Here is a 19,674-nt window from a genome sequence, read left to right as displayed (position 1 = left end):
AGAGAAAACAGGAATACAGCTAAACGAGGGTCTGTCTGGGAGTTGAACTTGTGACTGTAAATTGAGGACTTGGACAGTAGAGACTCATCAGATTGCAGTCAGTCTACACTTTTCAGTGATAACGGTTGGCCTGAATGCAGAGTCAGTCTTTGTTGTAATGAATCTCTAAAGCTGTTGACCGGGTTTAACCTTACCAATACATAGGCATTGTATTATCTGCCATTATGATTATACGTCTGCCACAATAAAATATACACTTTTTTTTTTAGAACAATTCTTCTTGTTCAGGCTTCAATACAAGACGGACATAACCTACAAGGTATGTGGAGGTTTTTTTAAGCGTCTTTTTGATGGAAGTTGGCGCCAGTTGCTACATTAAAATGAACATACATTTTTGTCCATAACACTAGAAAAGGAACAGATTACTCTGAACATAATCTCCACTCACCTTCTACTCACCCTCCGACTAATGGTTAAATTCTTATTCTAGCTGAACTATCAATTTAATGGCCTTATGGGACATCATTGAAAACCAATTCCAAGTGACCTATTAAATTACAAATGTGCAACATTTGTAGGTCAAATGGTAACACATTTCAAACAGTCTGCTGACTTGACGACTATTGAAATGTTTGAATTCAGACTCAATATTGTACTCATAGTTCTAGAGTATGTTATAAGACTTTCAAGAAGATCAATGCGATTTTAAGTCGAGCGACCCCAGTGTTTAGCCCGACGAGAGACCACATTTCCCATGAGCACCTGCTAAACGTCGCAAAAGTTGCCATATACGGTATTTGTAACAGTTGGAAAAATTTTCTGTTTCCAGACTTCCATTGTCTGAATGAAGGATGATACTGATGAGGTAATGAAATATGATGACAGCTTTGTATATAACATAACTTTAACTTTGTTTTTGTACCGTAATCCGCCCCTCTCCCCCCCACAACCAGCGCAATATGTCGCATGTTCACACCATCCCCAAGAACTTTTACAGTGAAAATAAAAATCACACAAAACACCTCAAGTCACGGTATACGAGTCATTCAACTAGTTTTAAGTTGATGTGTCATTACAAGTTATTTTAGTACAAAAATATTAAGGTATCCAAAACTACCAAGAGCTGCTTTAAGAGTAAAGACTGTTTAAATAAAGATCTATTTAACTAATATTATTTGGGTTTGTAGAGAGTCCTTTATCGATAATCAACATATCTATACAGGAAAACAACTGGAGGAAGTTGACAAACATTCTTGTTTAAATCTGGACTTAACTGTTAATATCGTAATTGCTCTTACTTAATACAATCCTGGAATGAATGTACACATCTTTCAGCAATAACACATTTTCTATAATGACTCAGACTTGTTGGTTTCGACGGGAATCTAAAGACAGACAGGTGAACACAAAAAGTCCACAGAACTTACGTGGAGTCATTGTCCTTCTCTTTCTTGCGTATCCCGAAGGCCTTCCTGGTACGTTTTTTCAGTCCTGATGAGAGAAGAACAAATGTTAGTGACTACATTCAAAGACTTAGAACAGAGTGGGTGTTAGAGGGCATTCTGCTTCTGAAGCCGCACATCTATTGCACAACAGATTAGAGCTGATGCATTAATGCATTATTGAGTGACTGACGGCCGTTTTTGTGTGAGGCCAAATACCCTTTTAGAGTTATAAACGCCTCGCGGCCGTTGTTGGTGCATCAGGAGCCTTGAAAAGCTCAAGGAAAAGTGTTCGACATGGCAATCCAACACGGAAAATCAATGTAGGGACAAAGAAGTGAAAATAAAACCTTCCATGCTGGGCAACAGAGGATACATCCTAAAGATGCTTCAATCCATTTGTCTTCTTCAATCTCAAGGTGCTTTAAAACCTTCACCAGAAAACAAATCAGTAAAGCTTCGTCTACAGAAACCTCATCTCAAGAAAAAGGGAAAACCACGGACCAACAGAAAATATCAGTAACAAAGATAGTGATGAACTTCTCCATAACTCATGATGGTTTGCAACAAGATCAATGATAAAGCTCTACAATTATTTAAATGCACCGACGCGCATATTTATTCAGGACTATTGATATTTGGATATTTTTGCTTCACTCAACTGCATCAGTTCAGATCCCCATGGAAGAGGTTTTGGACCTTCTCCAGCAGACCTTGCATGTTAAAATAAAGTGAACGGAAATTTTAAAAACTAGTTTGAGATGAAGTACCTTTATCTTATATTGTTATGTTTTGTCCATGTTTTTATGAACAGGCTTGATGCAGCTTTAGAAAAGAAAAAATAAATACTTTTTAATAGCATTTGAAATTCAATTACAGATCAACTTGACAATAAAAAAAACAAAACACATCCACATCAATTTTTAAAGCCACAAAACTTTCAGTCATGAATGAAAATGTTGGCAAACAGACAATTCTCATTGAATTTACACCCATGTTGCCAAAGGAAACTCTGTCTGAGGTTGTTGCATCAAACACACTGAAGTAAAACAACAACGTCCGACTGCGAGTCCCAACTGCAACAGCTTCAACGTTTTGTTAGTTGATAGTTGGGTGTTGTGTTTCCAAATATTTTAAATAATTCAAAAAATGTAAACAAATGTAACCATGTCAATTAACATCAATACATACTTATCTAGACTGTGTGAAATTTCGATGTAGTTCATTTTAATGCAAATTAAGTCCTTATTTTTTTTAGATTCTTGAATTGAATGCCTTTTAAGACTTTAAGGAACCTTGGAAAACTTTATTTGTGTTGAATGATGGCATTAAGTGGAATGAACAGACACTGGAGCAGGATTCACCTATGCACTATAATAACATTATAATAACTAATATATACATGTTTTAAACGGAAACCCCATTCAACTACTCGATCAACATTGAATGTGGATCATTCATTATATCCCACCAGTAAATATAGTTCTCTCTGTTGCATTAGTTAAGTTCATTTTACAGTGGCACGCTTACCGCTGACTTTATGTTCAGCTTTCACATTAAAGGGAAGTCAAAACAGGAAACACTGTCAACAAAAACATAGTTTAAAAAATAAAGAATGTCCTGCACAAAAGGTTACAGGTTCCAACTAACAAATGAACACAAGTAATCTATCAACAAACCATGCCATTTATATTAATCGTCACAATTTTATTTCACTTCAATTTCTTCATTCACAAATGAAATTACGATCAGCTCCGGGTCTTACCAACAATGAAAGCCCAGTTGTCTCCCTCCATTTCTGCTCTGATAATTCCTCTCCTCTCATTCTTGCCCGTCCCTCAGAGGCAGTGAACTCCTCACAAGAACACCCCCCGAAAACTGGACCGGAGGAGCAGAGCAGGAACCTGATGCTACCTCCCACTGATCCACACACACACACACACACACACACACACACACACACACACACACACACACACACACACACACACACACACACACACACACACACACACACACACACACACACACACACACACACACACACACACACACACACACACACACACACACACACACACACACAAGGTATCACAAGCCTCTTCTTGATCTGCAGCTTGTGCTCAAATTCAATCCTAGTGACTTCATTCATGAATAAGACAAACGTCACTGAGGCAGATGAAGAAACGACAGAGAAACAATCTGACGTAAGATGCAACACTGCACTTAACTGACATGACTTAAGATTTGGAAATAAACGGCAGAAAAACAAGAGGACAAAACATAATTTACTTGGGAAAACGATTGTATAACTTCCGCACTCATGACTTCTGCCACTCCTTGGTGGAGGAAATGATCCTCCTAAATAAACAACGTCTTGTCATTTACAGAACCACTGAACACACAACTCACTTGTGATGGGACTTCAACTAATACAATGGAAATTAGAATTATATATTACCCATTTAATTTTAGATTGAGGGGTGCTCAATACATCGATCATCTACCAGTCGATCTCAAAGGTAATGCGTGTAGAAGACATCAACAAGGTGTGAGAAAATACCTATAAACTTTAATATTGGGATTTCTATATGTTACTACTTCAAAAGCACTGTTTTTTCCATTAAAAAAAGGTTGGGATTTTTGGGGGATTTTAAATCCATTTATCCTTAAAGTATAAAACAATGCATTTAATATTTTTAAATTAACACGCATTCATTTTTGAGTTGCAATTACACATGCAGCCACTAGATGGCAGTGATCACATCTTTCAACAATGAAATCCCGCAAGATCTAAGTGATGACAGAGGACAAGAGGATACATTCAACAGCAGCAGTTTTAAATATGACACTAACCCTGTACACATCTTGCACGAAAAGCGTTTTTGTTTTGCAGCAGATGTGGCAAAATATGCCATTTTTGTTGGTTCAACTTTTGACTTAATAAAGTTATAGATTGTCTTAAAAAACTCTGAGCGAGACAGTAGAGAAGTGCAAGATCTTCATCACAGAACCAGTTCAAAGACACATCAATGACACATACAGTATAAACGCAGCAAGATTTGACACTGATTTGGGGACTTGAACATGAGACCCATGGGCACATCTGGCAGGGGTTCATTAGCAGAGGAAAATAGCAGGGCGCACAGCACGGATAAATGACAAAATTGCTTCCGCTCTGGAGGATGCTAGCACAAGTGCTAACGTGATTAGCAGCATCTCTCTGTGGAGCACTAATGTGATTGTGGAAGAGAAGGTACGACCACACAACAGTTGACACAGCAGCGTGATTGTGTGCTTAAAATAATGTTTTTTTCATGAGACTACTATTTTTAAATGGATCTGATGATGCTACCTCCACGTGCTGAATTGTTCCTGAGCTTAGCTTGTTAGCATCTGTGCTATATCTATTTACTTTGAAAGATGATTAAAAACAAATGATCAAACAAAAATCAACAGGAATGTAAGTAAGTAAGTAAGTAATTTTTATTTGTATATCGCTTTTCCAGACCAGGGTCACAAAGCGCTTAAACAATCAAAACAATATTCAATAAAGTATATACTTTAAAGGTCAAGATAAAACTGATAACACAACAGGAGTTCCAGAAAATCAAAGAAAAGCCTGAACAAATAGAAACGTCTTAAGATGTTTCTTAAAGGAGTCAGTAGACTCCATCAAGCATATAAGTACCATCGGGATGTTAAATTGTTGAATTTAACACTTGGATGTTGAAAAATAAACCTTTTTGAAACGTCGTTTAAATGCATTTTATTTGTCTTAAATATAATTGGTTGACTTTGTAATTTTTGGAATAATTGAATTTTAAAAGATTGAATTTTTCAAAATGAATACATTTTTTAATTAATTGTCAAGACTATACCAACAGTAGCTACTACAGAGATACTTGAATCAGACTTTCAGTTGAATTTAAAAGCCAGCAAATTTAAAAATATTATTTTAGTATTACTATAATAAGAATGAAAAACTCTAAGTGTAAAAAAAATATACCTTCATTTCCACTATATTTGAAGTTCCTCAGTAAATTTCAACACAAATTATTGAATTATATTTTTAATTCATTAATTCATTCATTCATTGACAACCGCTTTAGGGGTCGCGGGGAGACTGGAGCCTATCCCAGAATCATAGGGCGAGAGGCAGGGGACACCCTGGACAGGACGCCAAATTATTAAAGTTAAAACACTTAATTACTATAATTAATATATGCCGATGTCGTTGATCGGGAAGTGAAAAGGTGATTATTTCAGGGAGCAAGTTGTGTCATTTCCTTGAATGGCGTCAGCTGGAGTGACATACAGAGTGACCACAGAAACTTGTGTAATGAACTATGAGCGTGGAATGTCTGCCCTGCCCTGACTATGTGATTTCCTGTGGGCTTTCACAAGTCGTTACATCCTGCAGCGACATCAACTCACACTATAGCTGAAAATGTTCACGGGCTCGGTGGAGCCTTAAATGCGGGCGTACTGGAGGGTGAAGAACTGTTTAGAAGCAGCTGCACAAGGGCGACAGAAAGGGATACTTCAACACTCGCATTCACACACTGCTCAGCCAGCTGCAGCGCTGGACCACCGGGCCGGACCCTTGAAGCCTGAATGAGGGAGCAGTACTGCTCTGCATAGTGAGTGAAGCACTGAGTAGAAATGTTTGGTAAGAGCTTCTAGCAAAGTCATGACTCCCCCAAAAAATCACGAGGTGTTGTTCACGAGGCAGCAAAGTCAGAGTGAGATTGCTGCAAATAAACAGCTCACAATTGGAATCTGTGTTTGTCTTTCTAACAAAAGCAGTCACAGTAAAATTGCTTGGATTATTATACACAGTTGGACAACGTCTCCATGAGTGAATATTATGACCACGAAGAGAATCATTCTACTGTTAGAAAATTCAATTAAGTTTTGGATATTTCATAAAGCTGGTTGTGTCAAGTTGGTTTTGAACATAAACTTATATTGATTAAGGGCAAAATACAAATAGCAAAGACAACACAAACACTGGCCCCTCCTCAGGCAATAGGAAGTCACTTTGAGTGCGGTTATCAAACACGGTTTGATGGTTATTAAAAAATGCCAAGGAAAACATAATTGTTGGACAGTTTACCATAAAATGTACAATTTTAACCGATACGAAAACATTTGGAGACTATGAGTAGAGCAGCAGCTCCAAACTGCTGTAGAGCAGTGGGCCATGTGAACACTTTTGTAAGTTACCAGCTACAAAAACAAGAAACTGAAATAACTAGAGCCTTATATAACTTTGGAAACAAATCTACATCTCGGTCGGTGGCAAAATATTAGCCTGTGTTTTGACACTGGGCGACGCCAAAAATAAAAAGAGTATTAATCTTGCAGATTGCAGATTAAAAACTATTTCTGTATGCTGGACATGGAAGATGCATCTATTCTGGATTAGGAACATCACTGCATAGTTAAAAATAAAAGGAAAGAATGACCAACAGATATTACCAGGATATATTGGTGCTTTTCTCTTTCATAAAAAAATACATCTCAATTTGAAAAAAGGAAATATAAATAGAAAAAGTGTATTTGCAGACTTTTAGAAATATTGATTTTGTTTCGCATGGGGGCCATTTTGAGCACCGTTTCAAACGAATGGTTCTGATATACTTTTAATATTGAAGCCATTATTAGGAGTTATTTGGTAATTTCGTCAATTCTGTTAGTTTGTTGAGATGAGATGAAAAGTGTGCGTCAGAGTGTCGGAGGCTCTGAGTCACCTGGGCATGTAGGTGAGAAGACGCACCGACGACCAGATGCGTAATGAGTGAATCAGGCAGAAGCTGTTGGAAAAAGCCGCACAGGCAGGTGAGGCACGAGGCAGGTGAGCTGACGGGGACGAGCGAACATGAGGACAGATGTGAAAAACATATTGCAAACATTGATTTAGAAAGCTCATTTGTGGCAGTGACTCATCGTACTCGGAGCCGAGCGAGGAAGAGAAGGACGAATTTCTCCATGACTTTAGTACTTTTGTCTCCAGGATTAGGAGACGGGGCTAAATTATTCTTATGTGACAACACAGATAGACAGATTTAATCTGGCCCTTAGTTGGTGCTGGGTATCAATCCAAACATTTCTATAAGATATATTTCCAAAAAAACGTTGAAACAACATTTTATTTTAATACAAATGTATTTTAAGGTTTACATTTCAATAGTGTGTGTACAAAAGACAATTATTCAGTATTTCAAATATTTAACGTTTATTAATTTGTGTGTTGCAATTAAACCTCCGGGCACTAGTTACTCGTAATTTTGACCTTACCAAAGTCACAACAGAACCGGTGAAATGGCCACAATGAGTGAAATAGAAATGATACACCAGCAGCTTTTGAGGCTAGTAGTAAGTAATAGATACTGGATAGTATCTATTGGAGACTGCTAATCCACTTCACTGTACATTGATAATATAAGTTTAAATTATATACAGTATATTAATATTAATTTTGAGAAGCACATCCCTACAAGCACTTTTGCATTTGATTATATAAAGTATGCTTTATAAATGCTATTTATATTCCTACATTCTTTCTTCTATTCTTGGAGCCTCGGTACATTTAATTATTAGTTTTACTTTTATTGGAAGTCAAATGGTTATCGCAACCGATAGCATATTTAAAGCTCACCATATCAACATTGACATCAATCCTATCTCATTCTGAACCAACCATCCGGTGACTGTGATAACAAAACATTGGGGACATTTTCCAGACAAGACAAGGACATAAAGGTTTTCCTCTGCAGGGATGTAGGTCAACATTTTTCCATCAATGCTGCCTGAGGGAAGACCGGAAAAGAATCATGAGAACCTCCAGATGTTGCCACTGACAGCCATCACCTGCTCCGTGCTCGTTTCCACCACGTAAGACTGGTTGATTCCAGAGTGGCAGAGAAAAAGACAAAGACCTGGTGTCAGTTTGCTTTTGTTCCTGTGCAGGCTAAATTTAGGCCCGGCTGCATCACGTTTAGTAAGAGTATGCGAGCAGGAGGATGGACGTCGAGGGGTGTCTCTCTGCTAGCAGATGCTGTGCCCGCTCACAGGAAGAAAAAAAAAAAAAAGAAGTTTCATCGCGTGACGTCATGCTACACCAAAGAAAGTAGGTCAGAGCTGGAAACTATATAGCAGCATGACAGCGGCCTGAGAGGGCATGAACAAAAGATATGCTGCAACCGTTAATGCGTCCAACTGTGACCTGAATCACAACTGGTCATCAAGTCAAATCGTAAATGATAGAAAAAGGTAAATGAGACAATAAAGGAAAATACTGCTTTCACGACACCATCCCAGATATGCAGAGCTTCTGATTTGGGCTCGATAAGTGCGGATACTTCCATTAAAATCAACCTACTTCCTGATTAAACCGTTCATCATTAGAGACCCAATTAAATTCCTCTCCAGTCGTATCAGGGATTTTTTGTTGTGACAAAATGGGACACACAGTAACCTTGAACCTTGAACTCCCTCATCTTATCATCACTGTAAATAGAACTGCGTCGGATTCAATAATCTAATTGTCTTTAGTAATAATTTGAGTTATAAACATCAATCAATCAACCTCGAAACATTCAATAGACATGAGATCAAATTGAACGTGTCACACAGATTCATATGCCTCAGGTCGTCATAGCGATGATGGAATAAACTCCAATTAAGGGATTATATTTGTATCACTCTGTGACTCAAACCTTGGATTGAGATATTTAAAAGCGAGGGAGTGGAGAATTTGTGGGCAAGACGTAGAGATTTTCCAAGTTAACGTCCATTATTTTTAAAATGTTAATGCTAATATCAATGTTTTTATGCTTATTTGACACCAGGTCATGGAACCCTTGGAATCTCTTCCAACAGTTGTAAACAGAGATGTTTCCCAGTCATTACCCATCCCTGGACATACACTACAACGTGGTGCCCACAGACACCGAAGGAGTAGCCCACCATGGGCCTGTTAAAAAAAACATTTTTCATACAATAACCATCTTATTTAGTTATTCCTTTCTTGTTGCCCCATTGGAAATTATTGCAGAATCAATAATGTGATTAGTGTTTGAGGAATATCATTTACATTAGATTAGATAGACTTTGTTTATCAACCCTAATAAGCAGAAAAATAATAAAGGGCAGAAAAACATTGATTTTTAGCATTGAAATAAAAAAAATAAAGAACATTAGATTGAAAAACTTCTACATCTCATTCACATATCCTCAGAAGTGTGTACCAGACTATCGGTAGCTCTTCAGGTCACACAGAACCCTCAGTGTAACCCTCAATTGCCAAAAGGGTGGTGACCCCTGCACTAGACATTGAGAAAATTGAGAGAATTTTATCTACCATCTACCTGCCCAGCGATTTGCTAGAACCTGGTGCAATGCATCTCTCCTTGTTCATTCAGGGTTAATGTTTTATTGTGCGCTGTCCCTGTTCAAATAAAGAAATAAAAATAAAAAAAGTCTAGAAAGACATGCTGGAAAATGCCCAGGTACCTCAACTGGCGACAACTTTAAGCCTATACAGCACATCTACTGGTTAGTTTGGTAAATATAACATTTATTCGACCAAGAGTGCTTAAATTATTTGGCCCCTTGTTTTTAATCATTTTGATACCCTTGCTCCATTTAGCCGCCTGTTTCAACAACCTTGTTCTTTCAGTCACTGCCCAAAGGTTAGCGCAGTCAGTCGGTAAATATGGAGCTCTGCCTTTTGGCTCAGCTCATTCCTTACTACATGGGACTTCAGAAAAATATTTCTTAACCGCCATCTTTTTATACTTCAATTGTACACAATTGTGATTTACAATGTGTAATGTGTCTTGGAAGGACAAACTGCTTGGGAGGTAAAGCTCTTCTCTATGATGTTTGAATTCCTAAAACACAGTTTCTCCCAGTTTAAACAGCGATACAAACAATACAGCAGACTCCTCCGCTGTATTTTAAGTTTCTTAAAGAATAGCTTTCTACACAAAAGGCCAACACACACTTGTGCAAACAGGACATTCCACTTGGATCCTAGTATCTCGTCTTCAATTGTAGAGGAAAAACATGTTTAGCGATTATGAAATGTAATGTTTAGAGAAGCTAATCCGATGATCATGGAAAAATTGTTTTGTTAGCATCAGCCATCTCTGAAAAGTAAATATACAGGGATCAAAAGTACAAATGCACTACAGTAAAAGCGTTATCTTTACCAGGAGGCATCTGACAAATTCATGATCCTTTTTTTCAAGTTGGGAGTTTTTTAAACTATGAAAGCTTGACAGGAAATAGACTGTTTTTCCTTTGGGCCAAACTTGTATATTTACACGCTGGCTTATGTACTTTGATTTCTGAACCCAAAAATAGTCACTGTTGTTTTACGTATCGACAAACGAAAGACTCCCACCAGAAGATCTTTGCTCTGGGGAAGCGCTTATTATAACAAGTGAAGCTCTATGTCATTTTCTTTATTCTCTAAATCTTTGCCTTAGTTTCTAATCAGTTTAAATGAATATGAAAATATTAAAGCTAGCTCGCACACACAATATAGAGCGGTTGTCTTTTCATAAATAAAACATCTTTATTCTTCACATTCACTTGAACAAAATGATAAATTATTTAAAATTAAGGTCGAGGGAAGTTGCAATTAAATGATGATTAGATATTTTTCAACTTAATTTGGTGTTAAATGGCCTCAAACATCACACTACTAAGTTGCGTTTGTTTTAGAACAGATCAAGTCGGACAAATCATGGACATAAATCATGTCACCCATAAAAAGTCTGGTCATCTAGGAGCAGGAAATTACTTTTTGCTTGTCTAAAAAGATGATTATAAAAATGGAGAAAAGGAAAATGAGGATGACAATGACGAAGATAAATGCTGCATTGTAAGTACTTCAGTCAGAAAAAGATCATAATAGTTTTATAATTATATTTTATGTGACTCTCGTGAAAAAAGTCTACAGAATTGGACATCATGTAATAGAGAATTATTCATAATGTTAAAATTAAATTCATATTATATTAAAAGTTGTCATGTAGAAAATATATTTTTAATTTGTACACACACAACTTTTGTTTTTAAATAGCAATGTTATATCTCTTAATATGAATTATGTAATGTATGTTAAAGAGTCGCTTTTTGGTGAAAGAAAATTATATGTAGCTGAATATTAAGAGTTAAAGTGAGTTTTAAGTATCTAATTATATGTACCTACAACTTGAATACATAGGAACTTTCTACTAACTTGAAAAAAACCTCATTTTTCCCGTCAAAAACCTAGCAGAAATTCAACCTATTACTATCTCTATATAACAAAATGAGCACTGAAACAATCATTTTCATTCAAAGCCAAAGATCAAGTTAAACATCTTCCTCTCTTAACTTATCAACTAAATATAGGCCTTGCTGTTTGGTTCTGTGGCTTATTTTTAGTCTTTTAAGTTTGTGTCTCGTTCATTGTAGTGGTCCAACTTCATAAACTTTAACTAGTTTCTTTGTTACTTTTGACTTGAAAAAGTCCAACGTTGGCCTCCTCACCTCAGAAAAAAAAAAAAAAAAACCTTCTTGTAAGGTAGCAAAGAAGTGTGAGAATATTTTTACTTCACTCATCATATTCCAACTGACAACAGAATATTGCAATGACTAGTCCAGGAAGGACACAGAGCCACTAATTCAAGAGCTGAGGAAAGCATCGAGCTGGTGAAATGATGAGGAAACCGGGAAGAACCACAAGACCTGGGAACACTCTGTGGAAACACCATATATATACACTTGTGTCAACCTGACACCCTATAATTGTATGTAATGAAAACACTACTCAAGAAAGACTTGAACCTGAGGTTGTAAAAAATGAATCACACGACAAGATGAATGAGCAAAAACACACTTGTGTCGTTAACATGCATGTACAGTAGCTCATCTTCGGTATTTTTGTCTAATCGTCACAAGCTTAAGTGTTACACAAAATAGAGAAGAAAAGTCATTATTTTTAGTGACTACATGTTATGCATCATCCTGGTTTTTCTCTATCAGATTGGCTTGAAACTAAAACTGCGACAAATGCTGCGATTGCGTCCTGAAGAACGAACGGCGGATGCTTTCATGCAGAAACAAGCGTGTTCAATCATCTCTCCGGATGATTGAACACAAATGCTGTAAATCATTTTGCACAAGATTCTCTGCCAAATCCCGCCAATGACTGAGGACAAGAGGATACACTTGCCCAAAGCTGATGTTTGGAAATACTTTGGTTTTAAAACAATTGAAAACAGTTACGACTTCATCAAGAGTCATGTGGTCTGTAAATTCTGTAACACCAGAGTCAAGTACTCGACAATACTACAAATATATCCTTGTTACTACTGTATCACAACATATTGTATTGTGTCTTTAAATACCTTAGTAGAAATGAAACAAAACAAATCTTATTTTCTGTTAGCAATTGTTATCTCTATCTTGTGACCAGCGAAACACTTTTTGCTTTATTTTAAGTACATCTGAAGAAAGAAATGCAAGTTCCTCAAAAGAAACCAAGGTAAAGGGCAACCAATGTCAAATCCTTTTGTGAGTGATATATTTCGTATGTTGAAGTCTTCCTCTCCAAGATGAAGAGATAAGTTCCTCATCATGACAATGCTTTGAAGTTATTAATTTATAAAGTTCTCTTTTCTAGTAACCTCTTGTTACTAATCTTGCCAGATTTCAATCTTCAGAGTCCATTATGAAGAAATAATGGTCTTTGCTCCTCCCCTGCTTTGTTTATACAATGACGGGAACATATACGGTGAAGTGATGAGGAAAGATAGCATTTCCTTCATCATCAATATAAGATATACTAGCTCAAGCTAAATGCTAAATCTCTTCATCTGATCAAAGTTTTTGCAGGACCTGACAATGTCTCAAACATGACACATGCTTTGTGCTCACTGCTTTAGTTTCACTGGTCTGCACTTTTCTATCTCCTCCAACTCTGCCATCTCCTCCTCCTCCGCTCCCTCCTTCATCGTCTCCCTCGCTGCTGATACACCCAAAAAAAATCAATGGCACCTCTATTCTGCTAACGAAATCCTATCTGCCGTGAGTCATCCATCAGATAGTTGCTGGGGCAATGACACGAGGAAGGGAAGTCACGCCAGGAGAAGCTTTTATGTGCACAGCCACTCATGCTACATAATTATGATGCTTTAAGATGACAACACGATAGTGAAATGGTCCATAACAAATACTGTATGTTGCTGTATCCTTTTTGGTAAATTACACACAAGCACGACGGTGAACAAAGTTGATCAAGACACATTAGAGGGTTAAATACGGTCCTGAGACCTGCTTGCCTTCACATGAACTGTTAGCTTTGCACCAGTTCGACCGCAGTATTCATTTACAGCATCATTGTTTACTACTTTGGTGCTTCGCCAACATAGAAATAAAACGAAGGACACTCTTTTTTTTGAAAGAAAGCCGCTGTGTAATAACACACAAAATTGCTTTTAAAAGTGCCACTCTGTTTTTTTCTTCTTGATTTTTTTCAAGGTGCAAGGGAAAACATCAACAAAACCCACAATTGAGGATTTTCTGGTGTCAAACTGAGCAAATACAAATACACTTTACATACAAATGAGCATATCCAAATTGGTGGAAAGTGGTCTTCCAGTACACAACACTTCGAGACATGAAATTCATCAAATTTGAGGAATAGTTCCCCAAAAAACCTAAATAAGTTTGTGCCATCAGCCTAAATCCTTCATGTTGAGGCTTCAATACTAGATGGTTGTCACAGACGAGCAGTATGGAGGTATTTAGATTTTTTTTTATATGATATTTTAAGTGTGTTTTCAGACGAAGATGAAGATGACAACAACTGATTTCCAGTCGCTACAATAAAATGTAATTAAACATTTCTGCCTATAACTCTAAAAAGGAACAGATTAGTCTGAAAATATTCCCAAACCTTAGTCGACATGAGACCGAGTAGAAACTATGTATAATTTGAATATTGGGTGAACTATGCCTTTAAGCATTGATTATTATCCTAACAATGTTTTGCACTGTATATTAACTTGAGTTTGCCCTGATGAACGGACTCATGTTTGTTTTTCTCTTTTCTTATGTAAAGCACTATTTGACTCTGAAGGGTTATATATACATTAATAAACATTATAACAGTTGTATCATTGTTATAATAATTATAATTTCAACAATGCAATAAACTAAATAGTACATTAAAAATGAAATGATTTGCTATCAAACTTAACCTAATTTATGATAATGTACAAAATGTACATGTTTGTATCTAACCTACTTGCTTAAAATATAAAATATTTTCTATGTAGGCTGAAAGAAATTATAGTTCACCAGGTCTCGCTATTTTTTATGTCTTTTCAAATTCTAAAAATAACATTTTTGAACAAAATACTAAAATACTATAACTATCGTTGTTGGGTTACTGTTCCTTTAACAGTCCGAGTTCTGATGATCGTAAAGAACTAATGTTGTTCTTATATCAGCAAAGTTACGTCTTAAACTAACAGTTTTTGTTAAATAAAAGGTAAACTGAAGGATAGAGCTGAACGTTTTTCAGGCATCATTGGAAAAAACATTTCATAACATTTTAAATAAATGTCCACATTCATACCAATACTCAATGAGCCACATCAGAAGGCTGAAGGAGCCACATGCAGCTCCGGAGCCGCGGGTTGCCGACCCCTGATCTAGAAAATGGGCAAAGTACATTCCTTTACTTTATGTGCAGAGGAAAAAATAATTAATTGATGAGGTAGAAATCTTTCCCTTAGCCTCTTAGTTACAGCGTTGCCGTTCTTAATTTCAAACCTTTCATTACGATTTTTTAACTTAATTTTAAATAAAAAGGGAACCAACATATATTGTGTTCCTCTTCTGCCAAGATAAATTACTTTGCACATGTTATTTTATTGACATTGATTTTTTTTTTTCCTTCTAATATACATCAAATATGCCTTATTCTGATGACATTTAAGACATAAGTATTGATTACTAAATTAAATTTCCAGAATGCCAGCCTGTTTTCGCTAATTGCGAAGGGGACACATAGGGGGATTCTTATACTGGGAATTCTCAAATAGGTACAAATTCATCAAAAGATTTACCATATTTAATTCATAATAACAATTATTTACGTTACTAATTGCAATTATAAGGGAAATAATCAACCTGAACAAACCAGCAACATATTTTCCTATAAAGTATATTTATATCACATTTTCACATAAATAAAAATGTTTACATTTTTGAGGTTCATATTTATAATGCTGTGAAATATTTACACTTTTGGATACCCATTTTACCCAAAATTCTGTTTCTTGTTGCCTGAGAAATAAAATCCCATTATGTTAAAAGCCTGTTTATCTTCTTCCAGTCTGTCTCTTGTCTGGCTCAACTGCCAACTTCAATTTGATTGACCACCTTGAGCTAGACGTTCCCGGATAATGCTTCGAGTCGAAGGTGGAAGCTGGTTTTGTGCTTCACCCCTGGTATATCTCATTAGCTCTTCCATCAAATATATACTTGTATCCATGTAAACAGCAGAATGTTAAAAATCCAGCAGTTGACAGTAACAATGTTTCTATATATATTTATAACTTCTAAATTCACATCCTGAAGGAATCAGTCATAAATTAAATTGGCCTGACCCTCGTCTCCCTCCCTCTCTCTCTCTCCATCCCAGCAGTGCCATCCTTCCTGCATCAGTTCATCTCCAAACACTCATAATCCCTTCCTGAGCCGGCGTCTCTCCGCCACTGTGCTGCTTTGGGTCGGCTGATTGAAGCTGACATCTGTTTGCATGACTCCCCCCTCGCTCGGCCTCGTGCTTCAGATGTGCTACTCATGTTAGCACAATGTCAAACACATAAAGATGGAGACGTTTCCATGCTGAAGGTCGGAAAAGAACAGGTCGGAGAGGTCAAATCCATAAAGCAATGAACCACACACACACCGCATCTGAAATAAAAGCGGCGAGAAAATGTCTAAAACGTCAAAGGTGCGTCCACATATATCTAAACTGCAAACCCGTCAAGTAAAGTTTATAGATAGATAAATACACTTTATTAATCCCTCTGGAGACACACACTGGCACAAACCAAACAAAAAAGGAATTTGGACGGGAAAATCCTAAACCACCTAAGCACATATTTTTCTCTCACACATTGTATTTGTTATCAGTGCTTGAGTAGAAAAATAATGTGGGTGTTCAGATGACTACCTGCCAGGGACCGATCAATAAAGGAATGGATTTCTAAACCCGAACTTGAGCAAGAGTAAACCTTTGGAGTAACATAATTAACGGATTGTGAATGTGTGTTGAAGATAAAACAGGGACCTAACAGCTCTGTGCTTCAGAAAGAATTCAAGTAAACTCTGTGTTCTTGTTCCTCACTTGCAGAAGTAATACCTGTGACTTTCAACCAGATCTGATTTCTACTCTTTGTTTAAGTAAAAGCGTTAAGTCAGTTTCCTAACAATTTATTAACACACAAGAATACGTTTTTTAACTCAGAAATATTGTGTGTATAGCACCAAAACATATCTTCTATTCACTTGTAAATCTGTGAATCAAGCAATAATTCTCTCAGGGCGTGTCTCAACACACTTGTGGGTGACTCCAGCAACACCCACATAATTCAACAAACATGTGCTGTAATAGTAGGCTACACATATGTCATCACAGTATTACGTAAAATTATCTTAAGCCCAGTTTAGCTTCAGAATGTATAAGGAATAGAACCTATTTAATGTAATGACGGCTCATTTTTCATATGTATTCATCTGTAAGACTCACAAGATTAGATGGATTAGATTAATAGAATATATATTGAAGAAGAAGCCCTGGATAGAGGTATACTCCAAAGAATTAGATGCAAAACTCTACTGCTTATTGTCTTTCCAGACACATGCTCCAAAACAACAAATGTTTTAATAGCAGCAACATACAAATAGTGACAAAACACCTGCATGACTTCATGATATATCCACAGCTGTGTATTCAGTCTGCACCAGGGTTTCATTCAATATGCTGACTTGTAGGAGCATGTCGTGGCAAACTTCACATTGGACTGTCGAGCAGGATTCCATACATTCTTCTACTTTATGTTCGAAACAATGCTCAAGAATACAACTCAGTTGGGACACCAGCTGGAACACATGCAACAAGCCATGAAGCTCTTGGTTTCACAGTCACTGAAGCTGACTGGATACATCACTTGAAGGGGCTAAAACAACAGGAAGAGTGAAAATACCTCTGCTTGTTTGGCTGCAGATGACAAAAGGGATAGTTAGTGACTGGGTGTGTCTGTGCGAGGGAACAAGATAGTGCTGGAGAGTGCTGCTGAGAGGCTGTTAAGGCCCTGAATGAACAGATAAATGAATAGGATGTTCGGATCCCGCAGAAAATATGTGTTAGTAGCTTTCACTTCTCTGGAGGACATTTAATTCTGGATTGTCGAATGAATTAAGTGAACCAAACCCACAGTGGAAGAGCTGATCTATAATAACAAAAGGTAAAAACAATACATAACTTTAAAGGGTATCATCTAAATGGTTTGTCCAAACTGGACGACACTGATGCTGCAAACACCATCAAGATTGTTTCAGACGTCAGAGGCAGAAAACAATTCTGGTGTCAAGTAGAATCAACTCAAGTATGTCAAACATCAGGTAAGTTGCATCTGCATCTTACATCTTATCTTCTTAATCAAGTACAATGTTTTTGCTTTTCTTTTATAATCTCAAAGTCAAAGCAAAACCTGCAGGAATAAGACACAACATTAAGAAGCTTATTTTTAACAGGAAATCCAATCGGCAAGAAATTATTCTTTGACAGACTCAACTGTCTAAACTACTGTTAAACTTATTCAGAAACTGTGTTGACCAGTATTTCTTGTATTTAATCTCCATTTAAAACTGAATTACCAGAAAACAACTATCCCTTACTAAGAAACACAACTTGAACTTTTCAATGAAGAAGCTCATCAGCATTTCATTTCATATACTTTACAGTATATATGAACAAACTAAAGTAAAAAAAAAATGAACATCCTGAATGTGTATGTGATGAATTTAAATATAATAATATATATATTCAATTTCAAGTTTTCAAGAGTATCTATAGAAAAATAAAATGATTATTTCCTCTATTATTACAGTTATTACCATTTTTCACACAATTTTTCAAAAATCTTTACGTAATGCTTTTGAATTTTAGGTCTTGTCAACTAAAAACTCTTTAGAACCATATATCACACACACACACACACACACACACACACACACACACACACACACACACACACACACACACACACACACACACACACACACACACACACACACACACACACACACACACACACACACACACACACACACACACACACACACACACACACACACACACACACACACACACACACACACACACACACACACACACACACACACACCATTTTCTCACTTGATATGTTCATAAACTGAAACGTCTTTAGTCTTGTTTAATTAAGCAGCTATGCTTTCCTTTGAACTAAAAATGTAGTAATAACAAAAGGTACCAAGAGCTGCTCTCATAGAAAACATGAGTCAGTTTTTTTTATCTGAAGACGCATGTGGTGCTTCAACAATGGGGGACTAATGGACGTGGCATAATGCTGACCCTGTAACTCCACGTTAATTAAAGTTGTAATTGGCTTAAAGTTGTAGCTCAAGAGACTTCAGTCAGCAGTGACGTGACAGATGGCGCTGTTGCACGCTGGTTTTAAAATGAATTATCAAGTCTCATAACAGCAAGAAATCATCTGTAAGACAGGTCAATATACACATCACAACTTCATGTCAACTAGAGATAAAATACACAAATATAAATGACTTCTTAGAGCATTCAATGATTTGAAAACTCCAATGTTCGGCTACAGAAAACCATGAGAACAAATGTACAATTCAGTGGCAAAACAGACCAGACTTCCCAGTGGGGTTTTGCCCAGAGCGCGCCATATGGCTAAGATTTGCCAACACGATGGAGAAATGCTTTCGGACGCTCAATGCCAAAAAATAAATGCCTACATTCAGACTTTTTACTTTGCATAAAATATAATTGGTACGTTCATGACAAGCCAGCTCTTGGCTCGTGCCAACAAGCCCACGGATATTCAACGTCACACAGACGGACTGGTGAGGCTAATTTGTGCTTATT

General features: G+C 36.8%; 1 protein-coding gene across 1 annotated transcript in view; it reads right to left on the bottom strand.

Moving 5' to 3' along the window:
* The window catches only part of sgip1a (SH3GL interacting endocytic adaptor 1a), a 61,180-nt gene that overhangs the window by 24,543 nt on the left and 16,963 nt on the right, over nt 1-19,674 (bottom strand). The window contains exon 5 of the mRNA XM_087784949.1: nt 1,428-1,491. Within this exon, the coding sequence (XP_087641075.1) occupies nt 1,428-1,491 (64 nt within the window). The remainder of the gene's footprint in view (nt 1-1,427; nt 1,492-19,674) is intronic.

The sequence above is a fragment of the Callionymus lyra genome, chromosome 2 (genome assembly GCF_982586985.1).
Source record: "Callionymus lyra chromosome 2, fCalLyr1.hap1.1, whole genome shotgun sequence".
NCBI classification, from domain to species: domain Eukaryota; kingdom Metazoa; phylum Chordata; class Actinopteri; order Syngnathiformes; family Callionymidae; genus Callionymus; species Callionymus lyra.
Note: the sequence above shows the minus strand (reverse complement) of the source record. Positions and strands in the feature narration are given on the sequence as shown.